Here is a 27882-nt window from a genome sequence, read left to right on the forward strand (position 1 = left end):
GGAGATGCACACAGGCAATAAACATCAACAACTCGACTGGAGACGTTGGGTCAAGTCAAGAAGGTATGGTAGCCAACTGTAACCAAAAGTCTTTTTAACAGTTAAAACAAAATCACAATTGAATTGGTTGCAAAATTCATGATAAAAAATTGTTTCTTGAGTTTTAAAATGACTAAAACTTTTTATGACTGCACATTGTTACATTGTACAAAAAGTGAAGCATTTTTTTACAATAGCAGAAATAGCTCTCCCTGAAATTTATCAGACAAAAATGAAATAAAACATTGATTATTTTTCATAGCTTCATAATATAATCGTATTCACCTTGGCCAACATCATGTACATGGACTATTTTTGTTTGTTGTGTTTTCGATCCCAATCCCATTTCACTGTAATACTAAAACGATGATCTCATCTCAGATTTTAAAATTTTGCTTTGCAAGGCCCCAACGATATCCAGGGAAACATTGCAGTTTGGTTGATGGATCTCTGGATGTCTTACTTTATAGTAATATTACGACCAAGGCTGAACATGAACCATGTGTGTACCAGAAAACAGTTCCATAAAAGCTGTATGACTGACATTAAGGGCACATTTTCTTGTCTTAACATATGTAAATAAAACACCAAGTGTGTTTAACAAGAAGCAAAATGACTCCGGCTGTTATGTTGAACTCAACCTACAAAAGGTGCCACAATCTTCTAATCTCAATATATCATCTGAAGGCTGTTCTGTACGTTTAGGGCTGACCCATCCAGACATCCACTGAAAAATAATTGTAACAATGAATGTGTTACGTAACATGCAAATGTAGAGGTGAAAAGGGAAGTGTGCATGAGTACGAACCTCTTTCATGAGTTCAGTGTAGCTTCGTTGTTCATGTAGAACTATGAGTGCAAGATAACAGTCAGCATTGCTCTACTTTTGTTTTATTACTATTCAAACAGCATTTGGCTTTTACAGCACAGGCTTGGAGGAGACAAAACCTCTCCCAGAAGAACACAAAAAGGCTGCTTGGTTCCCCCCTTGCATGAATAATATAACCTGTACATATAAAACCTTACATTTTTTGCAATCAGCTTGACTGAACAGATAGAGAATTCATGTTTGAAGCCAGTGGCGCCTCTTAATCAAAATCACCTTGAACACACTTGGTTCGACCCATGACGCAAATAAGGACAAGGAAAATTAAATGGCTGGCTATTTCTAGGTGATGAAGCTAAAATGATGTTTAACATTGTCTCCACCCAGACGAGGCCAGAGTCAGCATTTGAACCCAAAGCCTCCTTGCTGTACGGCAACAGCAAGACATTTCAAAACAGAAGCCTTGTGTGTCATTGCTGTTCATCCCTCAACTTTGCACAGTTGTTTCGTGCATCCCTTTATTTATGCCCCCTCAACCCTTTTATGCAAATACGTCCCCCATTACACTAATTGGCAATGTGAGGTTTGAATATTTTACATGAATGGTCTCGACTGCACAGGCCACTGACTACGGGTTGTGGCATAACATTGCACGCTCTAATGTGCTAATGGTAATTACACACACAATAACACACACACGCACACACAAACAAAGGTGGCAATAAATAGGGAAACAAAGGTCATGCAATTTACGCACGGTGCCTGTCATATTAGCCAAATGAAGCAGGGCTGAATAACGGTACCGCTGACAGGAGAAACATCTTGACTGTCTGGCGAGAGGGGTGCGCACGTGTGTGTGTGTGTGTGTGTGTGTGTGTGTGTGTGCTGGATGGCCATGAATTATGCAGTCTTTACTTGTGGCCGCATGCGGAGAGGAGACGCTTTGTGATCGCTGGGTGTGATGTGTGTTCATCGAAGAATTGCTCTTGTTGACTACAAAAACAAGTCAAATACAACTGCATTGTTATTTATTGTTAAGAGACATTGTTTTAAGATTCATGTCCTTATAAAAGTCATATTTAGCCACAGATCAAATGTTCATCCTTTCAAAGTTTCCATTAATCTGGGAAGACTTTCTGTGGGGAATTTGAATGATCAAAGGTTACTATTGTTAGACCTGAGAAAGATCCTGGCCCACAATCTCGGTTCAAGTTCACCCGCCTGTCCAAAATATCTTTGGATGATGAAAAATAAAGAGGAGTTGGATGTTGTTCAATCCATGAGGGATAACCATATTTGGTCACAAAAACATACTTAAATCGTACCATGTGACTTAGGCTCCAGCAAGACAATAAAAAAAAAAAAAAAGTCAGATAAATTTAGAAAGCATTTGGAACCACAATTTAAGATTGTGGAGGAAGTCAATGTGTCTACTTGCTCCTGGGAGCCTTAATCGTGATTATGTTGCCTTATGTAACACATTGCGATCATATTTTTTTGGTGGGTGCCTCCTCCTTGCGATGTGTTTGTCAGCCTTGAATGAATGAATGAATGAATGATACACCATCTCTCTTATACTTGACAGCATTGCAGTGATGTCGCTATCATATATCTTAAGCTAGCAGGTTGTGTCAGCACACGCATGTACACATCCACGTCTCATTCATCGCTCTTCAATAAATCAGTCGCCCTCTAATACATCACTGCCATCACTCAGCCAGCACACTCCATTTCATTTGTCCCCTCCAAGCCGACGCCTCGCCTCAGCAGGTACGTTGATCACTTTTCTCTCAGCATTTTTTGGGTTGTTGACTTAATTTCTCCATGTATGGTTGAGTCCCACGTTGCCTCAAAGTGCAAGTGCGGACGAGTTGGTGTCAGAAGAGCGATAATCCACATGTCCTCCATGGCACTGATATTTTCCATCAGGGTTGCCTGGGTGGAAAAGAGATGAGCAGGATTGGGGATTAGAGTTGATCCATGCAAATTAAAAGATTGTGGAGGAGACCTTGCGAGGCTGGGTGAGTAGGATGCCCTTTGCGGGATTTTTGACATTGCTCTTGGAAAACATCTTCCTTTATCTTTTTTGTTTTGTTTTTTTGTCTGAATGTAAAGTTGGCTTTCAGTCATCTTAATAACTGTTAAAATGATGCTTTGTTTGTTGTCTTTTTTTTCTTCGAGGTCTCCCATGGCAAAATCCTGAGTAGTCTCCGACAAAACACATTACTACAAACATCACCGCTACATTTGATTTGGCTTTACAAACTCTCCTGAGTGACAAATGGCGGTTTTATTTTGTGAGAGATATGTTTGAGATCTTTTGACTTGTCTCTCACTTGGATGTAAATGTTAACAGCGGCAAACGTGGCTCCTTCAAGGCTCCGTGTACAAGCATCTGAAAAGGAAACTCTGCATGTGCATGTGCCTTTGCACTTCCTGGAACATCCTTTAACTTCGTTACAACGCTCCCATTAGTTACTCATTTCGACTCCTATTGCTTTAGAATCTAATCATTTTAGATTAATTATCAGATGAATCTATTATTAGCGCAAACAGTGTGCATGTGATGTGTTTGTACATGCCCTTTAGTATTTTCTTGTTTGAGCACAGGGTGTGAATGACATGTATTGTTCGGCAGTCATTTCCCAACGTCATAAAACTTAATTCGCAAAAATCTCCCAGGGCGATGTCACAGTATTCGGGATCCAAGGGTGTCAAGAAACAAGTAGCTCTCTCCATCAGGGAAACCTAAGTCCAGCATTTCAAAACTACTTCATAGACCAAGATTTGGTCTTGAATTATGAAGTGCAATGATTAAAGTGGGGAAATGAGAGCAGTAAAACAGTCAAGAGCGTACACCAGCTTTTGACCAAAGTCAGAAGGGATAGACTGTAACTCACCCGCCGTGACCTCGATGAGGGAGGATAAATGTTACGCAAAATGGATGGATGGAAAATAGAGGATTGGAATGTTTTACCCTTCTATCTATTCTGGTTCCCTCCTCTTTATCGCTCCCTTTGCACAAAATCATCTTTGTACACAGCGACACACACACACACACACACACACACACACACACACACACACACACACACACACACACACACACACACACACACACACACACACACACACACACACACACACACACACACACACACACACACGCACTTTCATGCTGCACAAGATTGTAAACTTGAAATTTAAATACGCTCGAGCAGTAAACATTCCCCTGGCCTGTTTGACTTCTGACTTTTGTGAACTTGCTCTATTGGTCTTCTTCTTTCAGCTGCAAAAACAAGCTAACAGCACTTTGCTTATGTGTGTTTGTGTGTGTGTGTGTGAGTCTATTATTACAATTGTGCATGTGTGTATCTAACCACCCGCCTCAGAAGAAAGTGATGGGAACGTATTGATGTTTTGATAATTTTTCAACCTTTAGCGGCAAGTCAAGCAAGGAATGTGTTTTGTGTGTTTGCAGGCTGTAGAAAGTTTCTCTACAGCACAAGCTTTTGCCTGATTGGAGAGAACGTAGTCTATGTTTTGATAACCGCTGGTCTGACACGTAGATGGAAACATGTCATTGAAGCAGTGAGAAAATTTGCTTCCAATTACAAAACTTTCCATAGACAACGTCAAACGCAAATATTTCCCATGATGGTAAGTCACATTCCTTGTGTAGAACCTTCTCAGTGTAGCCAAACTTTGAGTTCAATGTTTCAAACACTTTGATGACATTCAGAGACAAAACTCTTACCATTTGTCCATTAATGTTACAGAGTGAAATTTCAGATTCTTATCATTATCATATCTCCCTTTTTGTAACATCACTTACCCCTGCCCTCCAAAAGCTAAAGGGTCCATCTTTCACATCCTCACCAAAATGAAGTTAGAAGATCTCATCTTTCCTAAGTGAATGCTTCACTCACTGTGGTGTTGCATTAGCTCCCGCAGGACATTCATTTGGTCCAAACAAATCAATGAGCGTGTATGCACTGCATGTGCGCAGTGATGGATAGCTTTTTAATAATGAATCAGTGTGTATCGGTGTTCGTGCGAGAGGGGCAGGTGTTTGTGTGTCTCTTACACTTCAAAAATTTCAATTAAAACTCCACAAGATAGAGTATGACAGTTTTCTTTTGTTTTTTTAATTAGGTGCAGTGTTTGACTTTCGCAGAATGTAAAATGTTTGTCCCCTTCAAGCTCTTGGTTAATTAACTGGGACAATCCCAAGGCTTCTTTTTTTTAAATTCAACATGAAAAAAAATAGGGTACGTAGCCATCTTATTGTCATCATCATCATTGTGCTTCCATAAGATGAAGTTTCAGGACAAAGCTGGATGCTTGTGTGTTTTAAGGTGAATGGATGCTGTGCAGCTGTGACCATTGACGATGTGTTTCTTCACTAATCAACCATTTGAATGTCTAGCAGTGACTTTGATTAAGAGGACTGACGCAGGTCTCAGACGAGCGGTGAAAGGAGAAACCGCCTTGCTTTTCACGTTCCTACCCTCTTGCTTGCTCTCTTGTTGAGATCAATTTCAATGTTCCATTTCATTAACCTATTTGTATATATAATTCTGCACGTGGTCTGAATTTTGTTTTATTTATCGTACTCATATTTCCTCCTTTATTGTGTCTAATCCTCAACGTATTTGGTTTCGATGTGACTCTCCGTTTTTGCCCTTTCCCACATTATTCCTTCATCCTGTCTTTCTGATCATTCTGCCTCTGCCGGCAGCACTGGATTACCTCGGTGCACATGCGCACACAAATGTGTGCACACATGGTCTCTGTCACACACTCATAATTTTTTTTCTTTTGCATTAGTGCAGCTGGCTGGATGTAGATGCCCCAGTTTCACATGGGGAAAAAAAAAAAAAAAAAAGGGCCAAGGTTTGTATCATGCAGTGTATGTTTTTATCTTATCAGGGATTGGAAAAGCAAATGTTGTTTCTTGTTTTTTTCTTATCTTCTTCTTTCATGCAAAAACAAACCTCCTGCATGTTTCAAAATAGACTTCATCCTCGCATGTCACCCTGCTCCGTAATATACAAATAAGTACAACATTTAAAGCAGAATCAAATATTTTGTTCTGTTATTATATCAATATTTGAAGGCATAATGACAGTTGTGCAAAGACCCCATGCAGGCCTAGGGTGGAATATTTACCCCTCTCTGATTAACTCCTGCTATCAAAAAAAAAAAAAGATTCCTCTAGTCTGATAAGCCTTGTAAACCCAAGGCTACTAAATATGCTCTCTCTCAAGTGTGACTCCAACCTGACCCCACTGCAAGATTTAAAATGGCCAAGAGGCAAACTAATTCAGGCCAGCTGGAGGCGATGACTTCAATTGTGTGTGTGTGTGTGTGTGTGTGTTTTCAAACTCTGTGTCTTTCACGGCAGTAAAGAGGACTGCATTTGCATACTTAGCTACTCGTGTATAAATAGGAACAATCATCTCCGTCTGCAGACTTGAATGATTTCTGAGCCATGGCTGTAATCCCCATTTGAATACAGCCTCTGACCTAAAAGATTGTCTGAACATGGAGAAAAAAAGAGTAGACTAAAGATTTGCAACTCATTGCATCCTGTTTTTATTTACATTTTACACATCCCAAATTCAAGCCCTGCGATTGGCTGGCAACTAGTTCAGGGTGTCCCCCGCCTACTGCCCGATGACGGCTGGGATAGGCTCCAGCACACCCGCGACCCCCGTGGGGACAAAGCGGTGCAGAAGATGGATGGACATGACAAATTTATTCTAATTGGGGTTTGTATAACTTTTGTATTGGATCTTGTAACCATTGTGAGGACTTGAAAGTGTTTTTAGTATTCCTATGGAAAAGGGGAGCAGGAACAAGCCTTACGATCTTAATCAAGCATTATTTATTACTTTCAAGCTTTGAGAACATCTCAGAAGCTGCTTAGCATTTCCTTGTTTGCTCTCCAGTAACTCTTTATCTACTTCATAGCCCTCGACAGAGTAATTCATCAGGTCACTTAATAAGTCACCACTTCAAGTTGTGTGCATGCTTTTGTTTTACGCACGCCATGATGTACCACGTTTTTGCAATGTTGTTTCAAAAGGCTCCAAGAAACTTGTGTTTTTGGGTCATAAGTGTGAAGTGGGTGCAGTACAAACGATTGTGCGGTTTATTGACGCTATCAAAACAATGTACATTGACTAAGTTCTCTTTATTTATCTGTAATCATGTGTATGCTTGCTTTTCTTTTATAAGGGAAGATACAAGATATAATCATAATAATATTGTTGCTGAGCTGACCACATGTGTCCCTTAATGGGCAGAATGGACCATGATCCTCCATTGCTTCTTCAAGGACACTTGACACTTCATAGAGATAAAATAATCTCAAAGTAGATTCTTGAACATGGCAGTGCGTACTGTACTCCGTACTACCATGAATAATTAAAAATGTTCCGAAGGCGTTCAAGCAGGCACAAGTTTGGTGCCTTTAATGAAGTGTCTGGGGTGTGCTTAATTAAAAAAAATGTCCATGTTATGAACATTTTTTGAAGAGCATATTAGCATTACGTAAATCACATTTCACTTATATACGAGCATAAATTATGGTATAAAGCAGAATTAAAACAGTTTAGCCAACTGGATACTCAAATACCTGCGTGTGAATTTCAGTGTGTATTTTTGTCTCTATTGGTGAACAGTCCAGGAACACTGTAAATGCTCAAATGTGACCACTTCATGCTCTGAATGTCGGAGATCACCTGTCTCTCTGTCTCAAGGGTGCTTCGGGCTTCACTCTGAAGCTTTCCCAGTAGGCGGGGTCTTCTTCTGTCAGAGGCGAGGCCGATGCAATGAGGTCAGTGAACGTCAACAGTGTGAAAGCAGTGGTCGGAGGAAGAGATGAGGTACAATTCTGAAGGTTAGGTGAGCACAATTGAATGAGCAGAGGTTACAATTTGGCAACTGCTGGCTGCTTACTGAATCATTTTTAAACAAGACAGAGGCAATGCGGAATACTTACTGCATTGTGTCCCAATGCTACAGCAACATGGTGATCGGCATCAAGTAAACTCTCCTGCACGCACACAAACGCCATAAAAATTGCATGAGACGTGAAGATAATTTATTCAAAATATTGTTGATGTAACTGGCTGCCTAAACAAAAAAAATCAAAGGGCGACCTAAATGCTGCGTGTCGCATTTAACCGTACCTTTCTCGCACTGACCTTGACAGTCTGAAATAAATGTGAGCAGTCCCATTCTAAAACTCTTTGCTGGTCAAGCCAAGAAACAAAAACAAAATGAAAAAAAAAAAATCATTTGCCAAATGGTTGAAAAAAGGGACACACCACGAGTGAGCCGTTACATCTCCTTGCCAGTAAACCTTGACACTAGAACTGCATTAGGCCTCGGGTACCTCTCGAGGGAAAAGACGTGAAGAAAGAGACAAGCTGCTCTTTTTAGACTGCTCGTAACCTTTTAGCGGTCACATGCTAATTCTTCCGCCTGTGTGCGTGTAGGCGAAGGGTGAGAAGAGGGCTAAAGATAACATCAGAGAATGCAATATTGGAAGGCATCAAAGGGAGGTGAGGGCAGATGATGAGAGAAGAACGCGAGTATGAGGACATGGAATACAAAACAAGATGAGCAAAGAACAATCGAAACGGACGTTTTTCTCCGCTTTGATCAAGGACCTCTCATCCCCTCGGATCTTGCTGTTCATTTCAGCAGAGTGAGACCACCTGGGATTCGCACAGTGGACCCTTCCGTTAGGAAACCCACTGAGGTGCAGGTGTGATGTTTCAACTTTGCACTCCTTCATCTCAAACGTTGCACTACATGTAATTGAGTCCACCATGTACTTTGACTCTAATCTGAAATAGAATGAAATTAAATCCAGCTCACCTGTACACTGAAGGGATTTAAAATTTTAGTCTTATATATCAACAACTCAAGACTTTTATAACTACAATGTCAGACTTCGTCCAGTTCTTACGTAATAGAAGCTCCTCCTACATATGGGCACATACTCACTTCAAACAACCAGTTCTCCTCATCCTCTTCATCCAGGTGCATTCTGGTCTGACAGAGCACATGGGCTTGTGTGAGAGCTTCAGGGGACAGATGAAACTCCAACCTTTGCAGATTGAAGCCCAGTCCTGTGCCGATGGCCTTGATGAAACTCTCCTTCAGGGCCTTGAGCGGAAACAACAAACCCAGTCACCTCACTGAAAACTGATTATTGCTAAATGTGTACATTCCATCACTATGGCATTTCTTCTTGCCATGCTTGCATGTGGGTGCTCCAACAAACACAAATTATTCCAGCAGTGTAAATTGAAATAGAATAAACCGATGACAATAATTTATGGTGTAATATGCAGATGTATACAATGGATAACAAAACAGCGAAGATTGACTGTTTCTGTAAATATGGCTCTATGTGTGTGCAACCCTGTTCAATAGCCAATGAGCCACAACAGAATTACAGGGCCAGTTGCCATGGCAACCACTGAGCTCTGACATTAGTCAAAGGTGTGATGATGACATCAGAGCTTGACGTCACTGTGCCACCCTTTCAATCTCACAGCTTTGCTTACCATTGCTGTTCCGTATGTGTGTGTGTGTGGGAATAAAGGAGCGGGAGGCAAAAGTAGCAGCGCTATGCTTTGCTCTCACAAACACACACACGGAACACCCCCTGCAGGAGGTAGCAGCGATGCAATGTGACAACAAGGTTGTACGGTTGCCATGGTTACCCAGTGGCGGTAGAACATTGCGAGCTGATGCCGCTCGGAGCCGGCTGACCGGATGACGCGCCACTCGTACGGCGTGAATTGACGAGTCATGATGCGGAAGAACTCGGGAACAGTGCTGCTACCTGAAGAGAAGAGGGAAAGAAGGATGGAACCAAAACGACAGGGAGGGGAGGACAAAAATGGAGTGAGATGTGTGTTGTATCAAATGAGATGAGGTAGACAAACATCATTACTGCACTCTAGCTCTACCACTCACATGCAAAGATTTGCCCTGTTTTTTTTCCCCCCTCCTCGATGGTACAACAGCGTCACCCAGCGGCACAAGCTACTACACACACTGTAATAATGCTCATCCATTGTAATTTGTGCAGAGTTCTGGAAAGCTTTGAGAGCAGACGTCCAATTATGTCAAATTTGACTGTTGGCTTACCAGGCATGGATGTCTTCATGATGTCAACACCAACTTGCATCCCCTTCTCAGCAGCAAGCACCGCATAGTCACCCTGGTGGGAGATGTTAAAGTTCCAGGTCTGAGGCCCCACTCCCAAATCTGAGCTGACCTAGACAAATGAAAAAAGAACATCAACGCTGTCTCTAATTATGATGACAACAAACAAATCTTGTCATTCATATTTACATGTGGACAATTAAGAGCAGGACTGGGAAGACATAAGCACTAAGAAAGGACCACATTCAAGTTGTATAACAAACAGAAAGGCCAGGTCATTTATATAATAAATGATGGTGCTGGCTATGAAGATAAGTTGTGGCAAATGTGTTATTCGAATCTAAATACTACGAGCTTCTGGCGCTTAACATTTCTTTGTCTAACCTGAAAGAAACAAACAGGTAAGATATATATTTTCAGTGGTTATCATTTGACAATTAGGCATTTTTTATTCTCGCAAGTTACAAGTACTATGCAAGTTGATATGACTTTTTTTTCATTGCGCCAAATTGACAGTAGTATTAAAGTAATCAGATGCACTGGTTAGCACGTCGGCCTCACAGTTAGGAGGGCGCGGGTTCGATTCCACCTCCGACCCTCCCTATGTGGAGTTTGCATGTTCTCTCTGAGCCTGCGTGGGTTTCCTCCGGGCAATCCGGTTTCCTCCCACATCCCCAAAACATGCTTGGTAGGCCGATGGAAGACTAAATTGTCCCTAGGTGTGAGTGCGAATGCGGATGGTTGTTCGTCTCTGTGTGGCCTGCGATTGGCTGGCAACCGGTTCAGGGTGTCCCCCGCCTACTACCCGATGACCCCTGGGATAGGCTCCAGCATGCCCGCGACCCCCGTAGGGACAAAGCGGTATAGAAAATGGATGGATGGATTAAAGTAATCAATCACGAACTTGTAGCGGTGCAACCAGATAAGGCTTCCCCCTCGGTGACCGTTTCAAGCGGATATGTGTCCAGGGAATGTGCATGCTTTCACACACGAACCTCCTCAGCAGCAATCTGCCAGCCTGGCAAAAGAACGTGTTTATTTGACAAGTGACCCTCAGTGCAAATAGTGCATAGCCAATACGTTTACGCTCACCATGGCTGATTTGGCATCTTTAGCAAATACAAACTTTCCTATTCGGTCTTTCTCTTCCGGTTGAATACAGCGTGCAGCGAACAGCCACTCAGCCCGGTCAGGAGTCCACGACGCGTAGCGAAAAGCCCAGCGAACAGAACCCATCTGCTCGCCAGCCTCTGACATTTGGGCTCCTTAACCAGAAGTTGTGGCTGTCAAAAGTTGTCGGGTTGCTCACATTAGCATTGCACGCTGGAGAGTGTTGTATGTGCATTCTGTGACTAATAATAAATATATTGCCGACATTCTACAGCGAAGGAAAACTCGCGTTTCAATAGCATCTATTCATCCATGATCGAAACCGTTGTATTGTGAAAACAAGTAGTAGGCACTTTGTTTACATTTTACCTTTACCACATACACCCCGGAAGAGAGAGCTGATGATGTCACAAGAGGCGTTGAGCACATTGACCAATAATAGGAACGACCGTAAGTGCGCACCTCAATGATGCATTCACTTGTTAGTATAAAATGTAGTAAATAATAAAGTCAGTTTTATAAAATGCCATGGTTACAGCATTGTCGTGATTGAAAGGGTCATTTCTAATTGTTTCCTTACGAAAAAAAAACATCACGCTGTTTTAGTATGCTAAACCTTTAAAAGAAAATAAATGCTAACTGAAAGAGTCATTTCAGCTGTTAAAGCGGAAACGATTAAACACAATCCCTCTTTATCAAGGCCAGGATTTTAAAGGGTATTTGGTCACTCCATTGAATAAGATCGATCTGCACGCAATCTTTTAAGGCTTTGAGATTTTTTTACAAGATAACATTCTGTGAATGTTGCCTTCAAAGGAATCGTCAAAGTCATCAGATTTAAGTGCCGATTTTGAGGTCACGAAGCATTGTATTCAAGATTTTATCAGCAAATGATGCATGGCTAGATGAGGGGAAAAAGGGAAAAGGGTTTCAATTATACATTTATTTAGCTACTTGGTAGTAACCGGCAGATGGCGCTAGCTAATTAAAACCCGTCTATTCTGACGCTAGATCGACTGAAACATGTACAATAATAGGTACAGCATTTTTTTTTTTATTTGGTTTCCCTCCCATTCGACTTTTCTTGTGGTGCTCCAAAATGTTATGTACAAAAAATCTGGTACAGTGGAAGCTGTTTTGTTTCAAATGTCAAGCTACTGAATTTAGTAACATCCCTTCTGTGTTGTGTGAATGTGTCCCGCAGGCTGACTGTATGCAGCAGGAAAAAAAAAAAAAAAAAAAAAAACACACACAGAATGTTGAGAATCAACGTTGACTAGAAAAAAAATAACGACAAAACTAACTGCCATGCTGACATATGGTCAGCCCAGCAAATACCTTTTTCGTGGTTGAAGCATGAAATGAATTATTTTATTGATCTAGTATCAGTATGTAGAATATATATTGTAAAATTCTCTTTCTCGTATACATACAGTACAATTCCAAGCTGAAAATGTTTGCAACCCCAAAGTTTAAATCATTTTCATCTGTGCCTCACTAAATTCTGCTCTCACATATTTGATGCAGGATTGCTACACTGTGACATCCAATTTAACTATATGAAAGCCTGTTTTTAAATGAATACAAATTAATTGTATGATAGACAGAGGGAGTAGGAACTTGGACTTCACGTGTATTCCCTTATTTTGTGCTAATTGAAGTTATTTGTCACTTTTTTCAAAGGTGTTGTGTGTGTGGATTTGTGAATAGAGTAGTGGTGTCTTAAAGTGAAGGGCCACAATTGAACATTATTATTCTTTTGGACACTAACATCTAATCATGGATTCAAGAGATCAGAACAGTGAGAGAGAATTCTCAACATTCATTGAATTTTAGTGTAATGCCAATCTCTATTTGCTAACAGTCATATCTCAATCAAGGATGCAAAAAAAAAAAAAGCCTGTGCATGGTGCCGATATTGCAATAGTTTCTGTCCAGAAACTGAAATCAATATGGGATAAACCTTTATTTCCTCTTTGAGGCAGCAAAACCCAGATCTTCATTACAAAATAAACTTGAACCATTTATATTTTTCAGATTTGTCACACTATTATTTCAGTGAGCATGAATGTGCCATGCCAATCTATGAAATCAACTTTAATACATGTTTACATCACATCAGCAGGTAAACATCGGCCAATGCCTTTCGGGTAAATTTAGATCAATACATCCACAGCCAATAAATCCTTCAGTGTGAGCTTGCCTAGGCTTCACATTTGCAGCTGACCTCGCTCCGAGGCAACATTTGATCAACACAAACGCTCCAAGCCCCAAACACTGCACACTTGTCACAATTATTCATTCTTTCAGTGCTCTCATTGGTTCCACTGTTGAAGTGTGGAGCTTAGTGGACCTGTGACCAACCTCTCATTTTGAAGTAAAAACATACGACAACAATGCAGAGCCACAAGAAACTAACAGATAAAATCCTCACAACCCATTTCGCTGTGCTCAGGCGATCGACTTTGTGTGTTTTTGTATCTGTATGTTTGTGTGCCCCAAACACTGTACGCTTGTCACCATTATTCATTCTTTCAGTGCTCTCATTGGTTCCACTGTTGATGTGTGGAGCTTAGTGGACCTGTGACCAACCTCTCGTTTTGAAGTAAAAACATACGACAACAATGCAGAGCCACAAGAAACTAACAGATAAAATCCTCAGAACCCATTTCGCTGTCCTCAGGCGATCGACTTTGTGTGTTTTTGTATCTGTATGTTTGTGTGCATCTCTGTGTGTAGGTGGAGATGCCAGATGGACTTTCAGTGTTCAGTGAGACACACAAAGACTGTGGCATATTATTATTGTCCAGTTATCAAAAAAAAAAAAAAAAAGCCATGTAACAGAGTGTATACCATGGCCTCTGACAATTGGATCCATATTTTCAATAGATCTCTATAGACATATTTTATATATAGATAGTCTTTTGTTTTTGTATAACTATATATTTACATATATAATATGTAGATTTATCAAAACAATTTGATTCTAATTACAAGTAGTGGCGATTTTAGTTTGTACTCATTATTGCAATGAATTATCTAACATGTTTAAAAAACAGACAGTGTGACTTTTGCTACACATTATTTACAAGAATTTTAAAAAGCAAGCTTTCTGATATGATGCTTTCATAACGCCTTATACTGCCTTTTTATTACCCGAGAGAAAAAGATTTAGACTACATGTTGATATGGTTCAGATTAATCAAAGCTTTCACATTATGAATGGATGATTTGCAGCTAATAGGCGACTACATTGGGACACTCAGTTGTTTGCAAATGTGCAAAGAGTATTTCTTTTTTTATTTAACTGGCTTGACTTTCGAGGGTATTCTTAATACATATGCACTCCACAGGTAGTCCATTCACAACCATACCACTGATTTACCAGAGTTTTCATTGTTTCCCTTGCACTTGGTTTTCTGGCTCTGCATTCTGCATTTCAAGGCCCCGCAAGTCCAAATGTGCCATAATCTTCAATGCAGACCAAATATAGGCTTTCTCTGTTTTTGGAGGATGCGTTGCTCTGTGACCACACATAAGGGATGATTTTTAGCATCCTGAAACTTGTTTTAAAAAGGTGGCATAAAGTACAGAGGAAGGGGGAAACAATGATTTGAATGTAACACGAGGTACTGGTATGTGAAATGTTTTGTTAAATTACTCAACAGTAGCAATAATAGCGTGTAGCTGAAGAGTGTCGCCACTGAACTGGACATACATGGTTCCACTGGCTGCTAAGCTTCTTTCTAGAAGATTGTCGACCTTTGGTCGTCACAGTCTACTACTGTCTCTAAGCCACTTGCGATTGAGTGTTCACAACAGAATATGGTCATAAATTGACAACTATATTTAAAGTTTGTGGATCAAATTTCTTAATTGCTTTGGTCATTTGCAAAAGTCCATAAGGTCCCACTCTTGAGTCTTGTAAGCTCATTTGCCATTTTTAGTTTTTCTTTCCACATCTGTACATACATCTGAACCCTCAATAATGCTTAGTTTTTTTCTTCTTCATATTTCTAGGTTGTTAAGCTATTGGTGAAAGACTATTGATGTGTTACAAACCCATATTTACAAACACTAATTCCAGTGATGTCGGGACATTGCGCAGAATATAATAGCAAGACAATCTTCAACAAAAATTTAAATATATGAAGACAAGATTTCCAATTTTCAAATGTTCATCAACATTAGTTGTTTTTCCCCAATTATTCTCACAAAATACTGAATATTTGAAAAAAAAAAAAACCCAAACAAATAAACAAACAAAAAAAACAACATTTATTTTAACATAACACAGCTCCTGCATGTGGTGTATTCATTTGAATCTACTGGTTTAAAAAGGATGTAGAAATCAGTCTATTCTGTTTTTGTTTACATTTTACACATTGTCCCAACTTCATTGGAATTGAGGTTTGTATTCTAGGGGCCATCTTATGCCACACAAACAGCAAAATGGAGGTTTTGTCTGTTCCATAGTGGCTGTCTGCCTTGCTGCATGAAACAAGAATTCATTCTGCATGAAAAATAACAAAGCTTTGTCTTCCATATTTGAATTTCCATGGCAAAGTCTGCATTGTCCCCAAAACTCAGGCTTACAGTTTTGTGGTCTTTCAAGATGATCCACCTGGCACTTTGCAGGCGAGATGACGACAGCCGTGACAATATGATCAACATAAATGTTTGTCTTTGTAAGGCGTTGTTGAGGGGTGCCGCTTATTGGCCGAGACTGTCCAATGAAGAAGATAGTTTTTTCTTCATCATGATGGTCCTTACATCTCAGCGTTTTAAGTATCACTCTTTTGGATGAATCCTTCAAAACTAATTTAAAAAAAATGCTGCAGCCAACTATAGCAATGTTCACAACATTGTTTCCCATTCATTCCACTTTCTTCTGTCAAATAAGTCAGAGGCAGCGGAAAAGATGTAAAAATGTATGGCATTTGAGGATAAAGTGATGAATATTGATGTGATCCTTCAATGTGAGTCTGCATGTTGGTGTGTCACTAAGGCACAGCGGATCTTTTTTGGTTTTCAGGGCAGTCCGGTGGAGACCACTGCAAGGCCGGGGTGTCGGAGGGTGGCGTGGCCAGTGTGCACTGCTTTAGGGCAGTCTGGCGTTAGAACGCGGCCGTTCTCCCCCACACTTCCTGTGATGGACAGACGGGCCTTGTTCCGCATGGCTTCGGAAAAAGACAGCTAAATAAGGAAGAGCAGGAAAAAGGTTTGTCAAATTATGTGTGGAAAAATACCATCTGTACATAAAAATTGTTCTATAATTGCACCCATTTCTTTCAAAACACACACGCATGCATTTGATGTAATCATGCACAAGTCTTCACACATATGAATTAGAACCCACACAAATATGCTCCCAAGTATAAAGTTGGGAAAGTGCAGTCACATCAGGTTGCTTCGACTCAACTCTATCAGGCCTCACTCTCATCAAGTGTGTCAGAGTTGGTTTTCTATTTGCTAGAAGTAGATCAGTGCAAAAACGATGCTGCATTGAACAGATCACTCAGGAGAAATGCTAACAAAATGAAAGAAGGAGAATAAGAGTCACTTCTTCATATGTGGCTGTCGGCTCAGTAAGAAGACACATTTTATTTGTGAGGACACTGAGGTCACATAATGGACTGCTACGGACACTGAAATATAATAAAGAAGCCCAAACAAGCTGAATTTGATCATGCACCCGCCAACAGAGTTTTATGTCATCTCTATACTGTAGTTGGCTTGCTTTGGAGCCTTGGCTTGCCAAATACTAAAAATAGTACCCCGTGGTACCTGCATTTCACCGATGTATGGAATTGCCACAGTGGAATTAAAATGTTTGACTGGTCAATACGTTTGGATGTGTTTGCAAAGGTGTTTGAATAACTCGTCGGAAAAATGCTACAAACCGATTTTTTTTCCCCCCATAATGCCACTTTGTATCCTACTTGGGCAAGTGTGAATAATAAAAAGCTACTTGGGCATGTGTGAATAATAAAAAACTTTTATTTAGCATTTGGCCTACATTATACCAATATGCTAGAAAATGAAACATGCAAACACTGTTTGTATTTTTATGGTTTTACTATTATTTTCCTATAATATCACAGGGTATGCGCTTATGTAAGTAAATAGCCATATTCAATATGTTTGAATGACTCGCATATACGGTCGAACGTACTGGCGGGTACACTCAAACGGTCAAAAACCTTTGCCCCAGATTGGCAGTTCCTCTCGTCCATAGCCTTTGACAATGGAAGAGTAAAGTAAACAGGGAGTAACACCTGGTTAGCCGAGTAGAAACATTAAAGATGAATAAAATTTGCTTGCTAATTATTTCCAGTAATCAATCTTGTAGTAAAACACTTGATATATGCTTTAGTCTCGGTATTACAAATCAAACATTTTGACTGATTTTCACCAATAATTGATTGGAATTTGTCATAAAAACACAACAATCTAAAATCAACTTTGGAATGCCTGGTGTGAATGCACCCCCCCAAAGCATGGATCACACAGAAAGGCAATCACTGCATTAAATGTTGACGTACTTGATCAAGGCAAAAGGTACAAGCAGGCAACAAAGTGACAATGTGAATTGTTGACATCTGCATTTTATAGTGACTATGCTGTTTGGGGTGAGGTGGGGGAAGTTTGATAGGGTGCGGATTGAAGTGATTCTACAATTGGACAGGTTGTATTTCAAAAGGGAACATTTTTGGAGGGTGAGGATTTGAGAAAGACAAAGGAAAACAGAAAGGTGAAACTTTATTTCAAGGATTCAGATTTATAGAGAGGGAGTAAGTGCCGAGACCGCTTGGAGTAGGGTGGGCCACTTTACATGGACAGGCTACTCAATGATGTCTATGCACATATCATTTGTATAACTTTAGTAACACAACCCAAATATTTCCGTTTAGGTTGTGTGCTTATTAAATGAGTGTGCATGGCCAGAGCTTGGATTTCTTTCCTTGGAGGGAGGGGGTGGGGGTGGGGGGCTATCTAAACCAAAAAACAAAAAAACAAGCAAAACAAAAAACAATTATTTTTACAAAGGCCTAAAATTCTTCAGAAAATGGTGATAAAGATTCATTGTACTATGTAATGTGGAATATAAATGACTACCTAAAAAATGGGAAAATAAAATTGTCATCATCTGCTCTGGCACCTTGAAGGTCCCAGCATATTTCAGGAGGAGGGCAGTAATGCCCCTGCGGTCCACCCTCTAGCTCCACCACTGTCAGCGTGTTTTATTTCATTTAATCGGCCCTTTTCAACATCATTAAGTAGCTGTGCTACATGAAGTGTTTGTTGATCAATTTCCCCCCTGCAGCTATGCTGGTCTTGTTTTGAAGTTGTCAGGGCTGGATTAGCACCTCTTTGGTCTATCTACCAACAGGGATGCATAGCTCCACTAAACAAACACCTTCCATGTTTGTTTGAATGGAAATCACAACTACTGTATGTCACTGTACTCCTTAGCCGTTGTAATGTACAGTACTCAATGGTTTTTACATACTAGTCTGTTGCTACTCGTGGGCTTCCTTAGTGTGATTTCTATCACATTAGTGTTGAAAGTGAGAAAACAACTGATGAAAGCTAGTGTTGACGCTGAATATAATTAGCTTGTAGTTGGGAGTCGGATGAGGATATTTGTGTGAAACAGTCGAGGTCTGTGTAAAACCGACCCTATGTTGCGTACAGAAACAATACATAGTCTCACGGTTGAGACTCTGAGGTTGTGAAATGTTGCTTTGTGTAGTTTGTGCTTGTATGGACATTCTCCAGTTTCCTCCCACATTCCAGAAACATGCATATTAGTTTTTGTCTATAAGTGTGAATGTAAGTGTGATGTATTGAATAGAGTCAGTTTCAACTTGAATATGATTCCTAGCTCTCTCTCTAAAACAAAACATGCACTTCCATTGTACCACAATCATCTACATCTAAAGTGTTGTTTTCATATAACAGCATGTGAGGATGGAGCTGTGCATCCCTGCTCCATTGTTTTGTTCATAATTATGCAGTTGTCTAGTTGTGTTATTAGCTATGAGCATCACCGCCACTGTCACGTCATCATCATTTTCATCCTTATATTGCAGCCAAAGACGGTGGAACCAGGATAACAAAGAAAGAAATGTTTTAGGTCTATAAAATAGCCGCAATAAGATTTCATTACAAAACAACAACAACAAAAATGATCATCATTGGTTCCACAATGCTTGACCGCACGTAGTCATGAGCACATGAAGAACAACACGGTTCCGCATTGACAGGCTCTGGCATGAACATAACAAATTACAGCGCCACCATGACCACCATCACCACCATAATGACCCCACCTAGACGGCAGCCTCTAAATCCTACCCCTAGATCTTGACCCCCTCGGAGCCGTACACGTTGTACCCCTCCCTATAAGTGGCTAGATTCTGGGTGCTTGGGGAGGGGCTGGGGCAGTGGGGGGGACTAAGGTCCACCTTCATGCGTTTGGCTTCGGCCCGCGACTTGTAGCAGAACTCGACCAACGCCACAAGCATGGCGAGGCCCAGGCCGCCCACGAGGATGTAGAAGACCCCGGCCACGTTAGACAGGCTCAGGGCCTGAGATGACTTGTCCTGTGAAGAGCAGGAGGGGGAGTTGTGTTGGGGGAGGGGGTGAGGTAGAAGCCAATGAGGGGGATGTTGTCGATGGTTATCAGAGTGAAAGAAAATCAAAGATGATAAAAACAGGGGGGGTGGGGGCGAGTGAAGAGATTCGAGATGGGATGGAAAGAGTAACATAAAAAAAGAAGAAATAGTAAGAGGAACGGGGAGAAGAGAGACAAGGGGGTACAGGGGGTTAGACACATCCAGTTGTAATTGCTTCCAAGTCAATATGCTGTAATCATGTCATGCATCTGGAATGATTCTGCATTCATTGCTTCACGATAAACAATTCTATAGCGACAGTTAGTACTTTTACTCCTACTACCAGTTCTCCAGTACAGTCTAGATTCGTAGGCACCAAACATATCATAGAAAACATCTTAAATTAATAGTCTTTTTTTGAATGAGAGCTGGCAATTATCTTAGCAATGAAGACATTTGACTGCACTTCCAAAAACATTCAAAACAACTTGCATCTTTTCTGGTTTAGCTCATTGAGATTTAATATGTTCATGTTTTATCCTTCAATAACTTCTCCCCAATTTTGCAGGGGGAACAAACAGTTGCAGTTGGATGTGATATAATTGAGTAATTGTTTAGAAGATGACATTTTTAGTGGTTGTTTACAGTACACCGCCTGTGCAAAAAAATTCTCAACAACTGTTGCTTTGGTTGCTGGTTTAAGACGACAGCAGAGCAAATTTGCAAACTTTTGAAATTAGGGTTCTAGGATTACTTGCGTAAATGTACATTTATATGTCTGCAAAATAGGCACTGGAACACAATTTTGCCTCTTTAGTCTTAGCTTTCCGATTATGACAATGAGATGAACGTGAGCGTAGTGCACCGTCAATATTAGATTCCTGAGCCTAAGTGCAATGAAAATGAGATTGCCACAGATTGCTACAGAAACTGAACGAAAAGCGATAATCTGCGCTTTAAGATATTGGATGCTTTTTGCTAAATGTGATTTATCACCACATCCATATCCTGATATTAAAAAAAACATTTCTCTCCTGCTGTAGATATAGATATAGTATTATTTGGAGGTGTTGCTAGGACAGTAGTTGCAGTAATCTGGAGCATGTTGAGGATGAAAGTTTCAGGCTAGCATTCTGGGCTGTAGCAGCGTGGGACTGACCTTACTTCCAGAGTCCTTGGGTCCACATTCTCCCTTGTCATACCACCATTTGTTTTTCAGTTTGTCTAAGACGCCCGCTTCGCTCAGTTTCAAAACGGCAAGGTTTACCGGGGTTCTTTGCGTGTAAAAATAACATAAATAACATCATAGGACATGTTATTTTATGTTATTAAAATCTTTCACATATATGCATTGCACAGCTCAGTCACAATGTTAGCAAGTAGTTCATCAGTTGAGAGCAAGTGACCTAGCATGGATCCCACTGAGTACATGTGTGTATGCTCCTTGAGGAGGGGCTGGGGGGGGAGTGGAGCTACGTGAGCTACAGACATATGAGTGGGACCCACCTTTGTCACTTTACGTAACACAACCATACTACCCCAGCTTGTTCTTTAGCAAGTTGCACACAAATACTGTCCAGCCAGGAACGTTGTGGTAGCTCTGTGCTGTGGCTGGGAGAGACGGTGAAAGTGGAACGCCTGGCACAGCACATTTAGTAAGTCTTTTGACACCATTGTGGCATTTAACATTATATTTGTATGATTAAAATGCAGGATAGGCATTGCCATTTGCTTGCGGCGGTGTCTAGTCATTGAACACTGTTAAAGGTGTGCAATGAAATACTTGGTAATTCAGCATTTCACACCTAGACAAATTTAAGAGGAAATTTGGAGGATTACACCCCCCTCACTACCTTAAAAAATTTCGCACCCAAACAAAGCATAGATTTAGCTTTGTGAAATTAAAGTTGTTATAAAAATGTATCATTGTCCTTATTACCCGTATTGCTGACATGTTTTATTATTATGTTGTCAAGAGCATCGGTATATAATTTTATCTGTTTGGAATCTGTCTGTAGAAGTGATATTCTGTAGCTCTGTAGCATTATAATTCAAAAGTGGTTTGGGCATATTGTTTTCACAAAATAAATTAAAGCATTTTTGTAATACAAAACAAACAAAGTGGATATTTATAGTGTAATTGTACCATACCACTGTCAATTATTCATCCACAATACCGCTGAGTGAAACTGCAGCAAATACGTTACTTTTATGCAAGACCAACTGACCAACAAAAAAAAAAGTATTACACAAAGAAAGTAAAACAAAACACAAAAATAACAATAAAACAGATTTTAAATTAAAGATAAGTGTCAAAATAAATACAAAAATAAAGCTATGAATCAACATCAATTTATATATATACTTTTGTTTATTTTTCAATTAGCTTTTTATATTTGTTTTTATGATGACATTTCTTTATTTTTAATTTTACCAGTCCTACATACACTTTAGCCTTTCTGATAAATTGACTTTCTTCCACTTTCCTCAAATTTAGTGTCTACGTCTCTCCCCGGAGCACCACTAGGGGGCGAACATTCCTGCCTTTACAGCACCTGGAGCTTGTCTTCTTGGCTCTATTCAACACAGAACCTCCACACCACCTTGCTCTTTACTTTCAGAAAGAAGTGTCAGATACTTTGGTATTGGTACAGTTGTCTGATAACGTTTAACAGATCCATCAAAGTGTATTTTTAGAGACATTTTTATCTTTTAAAAGGCTCAAGTGTTGTAGTCTGTGAGAACACTCTGAACCTTTCCATGTGGGAAAAGGTGCACACTATTGACAGCAGCTGCAACCTTGAGTCTACGTTCAAAGCAGGTGGTGTCTCAGGAGGTTTTGGACTCCAATTTTGCTCTTTGCCAACACTCTTCACCAGGGCAGATGCTTGCATTACTACAGGATGGGGGCCATCTCAGGCTCCCCAGCCGCTGATTGACCCCCGTTCCCTCAGGGTGGGTGGGGCAGACAGAGAGGGCTAACCTTGGAATCCCCTCCCCCGCTGCCACATTCTCCTTTGTCATACCACCACTTGTTTTTCAATTTGTCCAACAGGCCCTGCTCGTTGAGCTTTAGCACGGCCAGGTTGACCGCATTTCTTAAAGTAAAAAAAAAAAAGGAGGAAGGGGGGAGGACATAAGATAGTTTGGTCAGAGCAAAGGATAGAAGGAAAGACAGACAAGCTGGATGGGCACCAATGCCAGGTGGAAAAAGGTGAGGGACATGGGAGCAAGGGGAGGACAACTAAGAAGGGTTGGAAAGGAGATGCAAAGCACCTCAGAAAAAAAACTCTCTTTATCTCTTTTGCTCTCTTCCTATAAATGTATTTTATGCAAATGCTATCTGTGCAAGAGTTGTCACACCATGCCAGATTGCTGCTGTACAGTGTTAACCAGGGCTGTAGCCTGCTGATGGAGTTCTTGTCCCCTCCTGCAGCTTCACTACCCTCCAGCTAGTCGCAACCTGTGTGTGCGTGTGTGTGCGCGCGTGTGTGTGTATGTATCCACTTTCCCGCAAGCCTCCTGCTCACACCCCTGAAGGGATTGTGACCTCAAAACAAAATTCAGGGACAGATGACTGGCTTTTAGATTTGAAATTGGATCTCAAAGTGCAAGTTTTTGAAAAATACTCGGTTGTTGTCTGTAAATACAGAACAACATACAGTCAGTCTATGAATGGGTGATGTTTTTTGGAGTTTGGTAATGTGACAGCCAGCAAGATGAGCCTTGATTGATTGTTACTTGAGGAAATATGATGTGGATTTTATTTTGGGGTTGACTTCCCCTCTAAATGTGTATTACTTTGACACTAAATTTCTACTCGGAATCATGAATTGTTTACTATCTGGTCTTGTTCGTGACTTGGGTTGACCACTGTCACCATACAGTCAGTGCTTTTATGTAAAAAAACTCTTAAGTCAGGTCACACATTTCTCAAGGCACCACTGAGAACAAAAACCTCGTCTGCCGGCAATGCTGGGAAAAATCTGAACACATTTATCCATCCTGTACCGGTCACTACTTTTAACTTTTGAGGATTGCTTTGTGCGCAGCACGGTGTGCCCCAAGGGGTTTTGGCATCCCCTTGAAAAACATCTCGGTGCTCTAAACTGAAATACTTTTTCCTCGTGCCTGTCAGCCATGCGAACTTAAAATCATTGCCACTTTTTTTCTTCCAATGTCAGCTGTCCTGTGGTGGACCATGAGGCTTCCGTGTCTGTCTCACTGTCCGAGGTTCTGGGTTCAAATCTCAAATTGAGCCTTTCTGTCCGGCATTATTATAAGCGTTAGAAAATGGATGGGTGCTTATATTGTTGTGTGTATTTTGGATGATATCTGCAAAACTGGAGCTCATCTAGACGAGCACATGTGTAGGGCAACTGGTAATAATTACATAATTAGAGGTTAAGTTGTCTGTGTTCAGTTGGAGGGGAGAATTTTTTCACGAGTAAAGAGATTTCAGAGATATTGATAAAGACAGTGTTCTCTGGGGTGCTCTAATCTACAAGCTATGATTATCTGATTTAAAGCAATGGATGAAAAACAGTTCATAAACAGTCCCATATTGTTTCAAAATTGATTTCAAAATGCAGTGATTATAATCATCAGAGAACATTCGTTCACCAACATGACCTTATGAGGAGAGGCAGTCTCACATATTCACGCTCCCACACGTTTTCGCCTCATATTTGGGTTGATTGGAAAAAAAAAGAAGATAGAACTACAGATAATTATGGGAGGAAAGACCACACACTCACTGGCTGCCACTTCATAAAAATTGAAAATTCATATTATAAGCAGAGGGCGTCTAACCCTCGCCATTGGTATTTGAGGGACTTATTTCACCACTCACGGGGGAAAGTTATAGGACAGACATGATGCTTTGCCTTTTGTACAAGTTGACAAAAAGAGAGTGAGCGAGAAATTGAATTGTCTGACTCCTTATTTCCCCTCAGCTGACACATTTCACATCAGGGAAGGCCCTGCAAGAATATGTGTCAAGTAAACAAATGTCTCCTGAGGGGAAAACAACAACACTTTTGTGGCTTAAATTCCCTAAGTCAATCTCTGTATCCACACTTTAAGGGAACAAGGGTTAAACCTTTGGGTTTGATGAATTTTAAGTCCCCCATTAGTCAAGCCCCTCTGGTCAGTTCCTTTTATTGCTGTTTCCTATAATTTTCCCTTTTGGTTGTGGATGCAGTGGCTGTAGCTTGAGGTTATTGCCCCTCCTCACCGTCATGTCACCAACCTACATCATCATTATAATGATCAACACTACAATGGCTTTGCTTAGAAGAAACACAGACATAAGACAGCAGACACATGGACAGTGTTACCTGGAAGGTGACCCTGCGAAGAAACAAGTGTAAAGGAGGAGCAACATAAAGTGCCACAGGACATAACAATGGCAAAAAAAAAAAAAAAAAAAGAAGAAGTGACTGAGAAACACAATGAGAAAAGATTCAAGGTGATGAAGAGGAGATATGATGATGTGCACACATTTATAGTTGCTGCTGGGTGGAAACTTTTTTTGTGTGCAAGAAACATTTTCTTGTTTTGGTGGCTGCATCCACTGATGAGGCCATCAGAGTGTGGGGGAAATGTTTTTAAATGACAGTTTTTTTTTTTTGTGAGTAAGAAGTTTCCACCGAACAGCAATGACAGTAATAGTTGTGTAAAAGGCACAGCAGGGTAGGTGGAATATCGCAGCAATAGCACAGTATCACTATTGTTACTGTTTCCTATTGTTACACTATTCCACCTACCTTAACTGTGAGCCTTTGGGTGTAGCAATTCCATATCCTTTGGAATCCAGGTTGCCTCCGACTTTCATGGTGTCACAAGGCTTGCGCTGCTCCGTGTACTCATTCATGGTGGACTCCAGGAGGAAGGCGTACTTCCCCTTGGACTTGCGCACCCTCGCCACACCTTCGGCAGTGGTTTTGGTGAAGACGGTTGGCTCGGCCGACTTCATGTACGACCACATCTTCTCGTATACAGCTATTTTGGACCTCTGGGTAGAAGAGGAGGAAGAAAACAGAGGAGTTCATGAAGACCATGATTGAATATTTCAAAGCAAATTGTGTCATCTTGGCCAATGTTTTATGGACAGAAATAATTGGATATAGTAACAAGAGATTTCAAAGTAAAATGTTCGATGCCCCTGCCTCTCTCCTGAATATATTCTTGAAACTGTCAGCAATTAAAGCCCAACTAGGGCTTATGTTAGACTAAAAGTCATGCACCTGCCACATCCACCAAGATTACTTCCGTCATCCCTGCCAATGGACAGGCCACGTTTGTAATAAATGTCGTACGGACAGTTTAAGGAAGGACCTTCATTTTGCTTCAAAAGCAAAGCAGTGCGAAGAAGTGATCCACCACAAAAACGGCACAACAAATCCAAAACTTTGAAACCTCCATACGCCACCATTGCAATAGATTGTGAATTAGGGATCGGCCTCAACAGCCACACAAATAGCTAGACCCGCCAAGAGGAGGACAATCATATTCTCTTCAAGTGATTGCCAGTGCCGATCACTGCAATTGTGTACAGACCAGATGTCCTCATGGATAAAAGCACAAGAGTGATACTACACAAGCATAGCATCTTCCGTTATTCTTGACGAGATGCCACCACTGAGACCTGCATTCAATGAGGTGCATGTTCATGTTTGCAGCTTGTGCATGACGGACTCCTATCGCATAATAATGACACTCGCATCCAAGAGCACCAGCAGACACCTCCTCTTATCTTTCTCCCTCGCTTCCTCTTTATATGATTTTGTTTGCCCTCCAATGTCCAAGATAGACTCAACCTTTATGCTAACAATCATCTGTCTTGTTTTTGGTTAATAAAGTGGTTAGAGAGCAGCACCGTCTGTTTCCGTTCTCCTATCAATACTAATTGTTATGATTACAGTTTGTTCTAATAAGCGGTGATCGCAGTATAGCAGTAAATTCAGTTACAATTCGCAATGAGGAGACAATTGCATGTACAGTTTGCACATATATTGACTGTCACAAAATTAAAACTCGCACAAATTATTGACAGAGGCAGATATGCTCATCATATTCTAATAGTTCTGATATTTGTTGATGATTCGTCCAAATTAGCCACAAATTTGATTCCACGTTCGTAATGGATCTTATTCTACACGTGCAAGTGATTGTAATGTTGTGGCCTGTTAGCGTGTGCCGGAGGTTAATGCGGCAATGATGAGTGTGCAACTCCGCCGCAGCGAGAAGGGTGAAGATGTGTGACGATGTGATGTGGCTCTTTCCAGATTCTTGAACAATGAGTAAGGCGGTGAAGGAGGAAATGGATGCGAGAATTCACCTTCAAGCATCCGCACTTTGAAAAACACATTTAATTATATATCGACACACAAATATGCTCAGAGGAGAGGGATGAGGCTCGTGCACATACATTCACATGCTTCCATAGGCCTATGAATATGCTCACACTCACACACACACATAGTCACACAAACAGACACTGATAATTAATGGTGGTGGTGAATCCCCCTTAGCTGTGGGGGAGTAAATTGCTTTTTCACCCTCCACAGATTTCAGCCTGCTCGTTATGTTGATGATGCCAGATCTGTTCACAGAAGCACAAACTGTCTGCTCTGATACCCCCCCCCCCCACAAACACCTACCCCCTCCCATCCAAGCCACCCAGCACACTCACTACTGTTCATATCTTTTAAATCTGTTATTTGGTGTGTAAACACACACAATGAGCACAAGAGTCTTTGGAATACTACAAAGCATGACTACATGTGACAGAGTGCATTTAGCGCTTCCCCCTCGAGACTCCACTGCAAAAGTTGTGAATGAATGAAGCCAAACTTGGGCTTCTCTCAGCCACTTAAACTTCATGCTACCACTCTCTACCAGACCCTTCCACTCATTACTCACTAAGCGTAAAGTGCAAAGTGCTCTTACCCACATTAGTGTGACTCTTGCCTGTGTAGATCATACTAAAGTTCTTGAGACAGTTCCACAAAATTTTGTGGAAGTTTGGGGCATGGCAACATATGGCAATTGATCAGATTTTTGTGATTAAAAAAACATCCTCATAAA

General features: G+C 40.8%; 2 protein-coding genes across 7 annotated transcripts in view; both read right to left on the bottom strand.

The window, feature by feature from the left end:
- Positions 1-912: 912 nt before the first annotated feature.
- Positions 913-11581, bottom strand: aasdhppt (aminoadipate-semialdehyde dehydrogenase-phosphopantetheinyl transferase). 6 transcript variants are annotated; one of them, XM_085915826.1, is made up of 9 exons: positions 11540-11581; positions 11153-11343; positions 10965-11078; positions 10043-10172; positions 9613-9734; positions 8888-9049; positions 7875-7928; positions 7615-7766; positions 4120-6406 (listed from the first exon to the last, which is right to left on the bottom strand). In XM_085915826.1, exons 2-9 carry the CDS (start codon positions 11315-11317, stop codon positions 6187-6189), a joined length of 1119 nt encoding a protein of 372 aa, XP_085771952.1. In that variant the 5' UTR covers positions 11318-11343; positions 11540-11581; the 3' UTR covers positions 4120-6186. The 6 variants fall into 6 exon arrangements, with proteins under 6 accessions (XP_085771958.1, XP_085771952.1, XP_085771957.1 ...); XM_085915831.1 differs by having other exon boundaries at positions 11153-11325; positions 11540-11563; XM_085915830.1 differs by having other exon boundaries at positions 11153-11325; positions 11533-11554.
- Positions 11582-13166: 1585 nt separating this feature from the next.
- Positions 13167-27882, bottom strand: part of gria4a (glutamate receptor, ionotropic, AMPA 4a) — a 74123-nt gene continuing 59407 nt past the window's right edge. Inside the window, exons 15-18 of the mRNA XM_085916410.1 lie at positions 25560-25807; positions 22775-22889; positions 19642-19779; positions 13167-16366 (exon numbers count right to left, since the gene is read on the bottom strand). Coding sequence (XP_085772536.1) covers positions 16202-16366; positions 19642-19779; positions 22775-22889; positions 25560-25807 — 666 coding nt within the window. The 3' untranslated portion in view covers positions 13167-16201. The remainder of the gene's footprint in view (positions 16367-19641; positions 19780-22774; positions 22890-25559; positions 25808-27882) is intronic.

Source organism: Syngnathus leptorhynchus, chromosome 7 (genome assembly GCF_054491065.1).
Source record: "Syngnathus leptorhynchus isolate UIUO chromosome 7, UIUO_Slep, whole genome shotgun sequence".
NCBI lineage: Eukaryota > Metazoa > Chordata > Actinopteri > Syngnathiformes > Syngnathidae > Syngnathus > Syngnathus leptorhynchus.

Excerpts from the sequence above, each read along its gene's own strand:
- aasdhppt (XM_085915826.1), bottom strand. The coding sequence starts at position 11,317 with ATGTCAGAGGCTGGCGAGCAGATGGGTTCTGTTCGCTGGGCTTTTCGC. Across the intron at positions 11,079-11,152 it reads AAGATGCCAAATCAGCCATG|GCTGGCAGATTGCTGCTGAG; the intron begins GTGAGCGTAAAC and ends TTCTTTTGCCAG. Across the intron at positions 9,050-9,612 it reads CAATGTTCTACCGCCACTGG|GCCCTGAAGGAGAGTTTCAT; the intron begins GTAACCATGGCA and ends TTTCCGCTCAAG.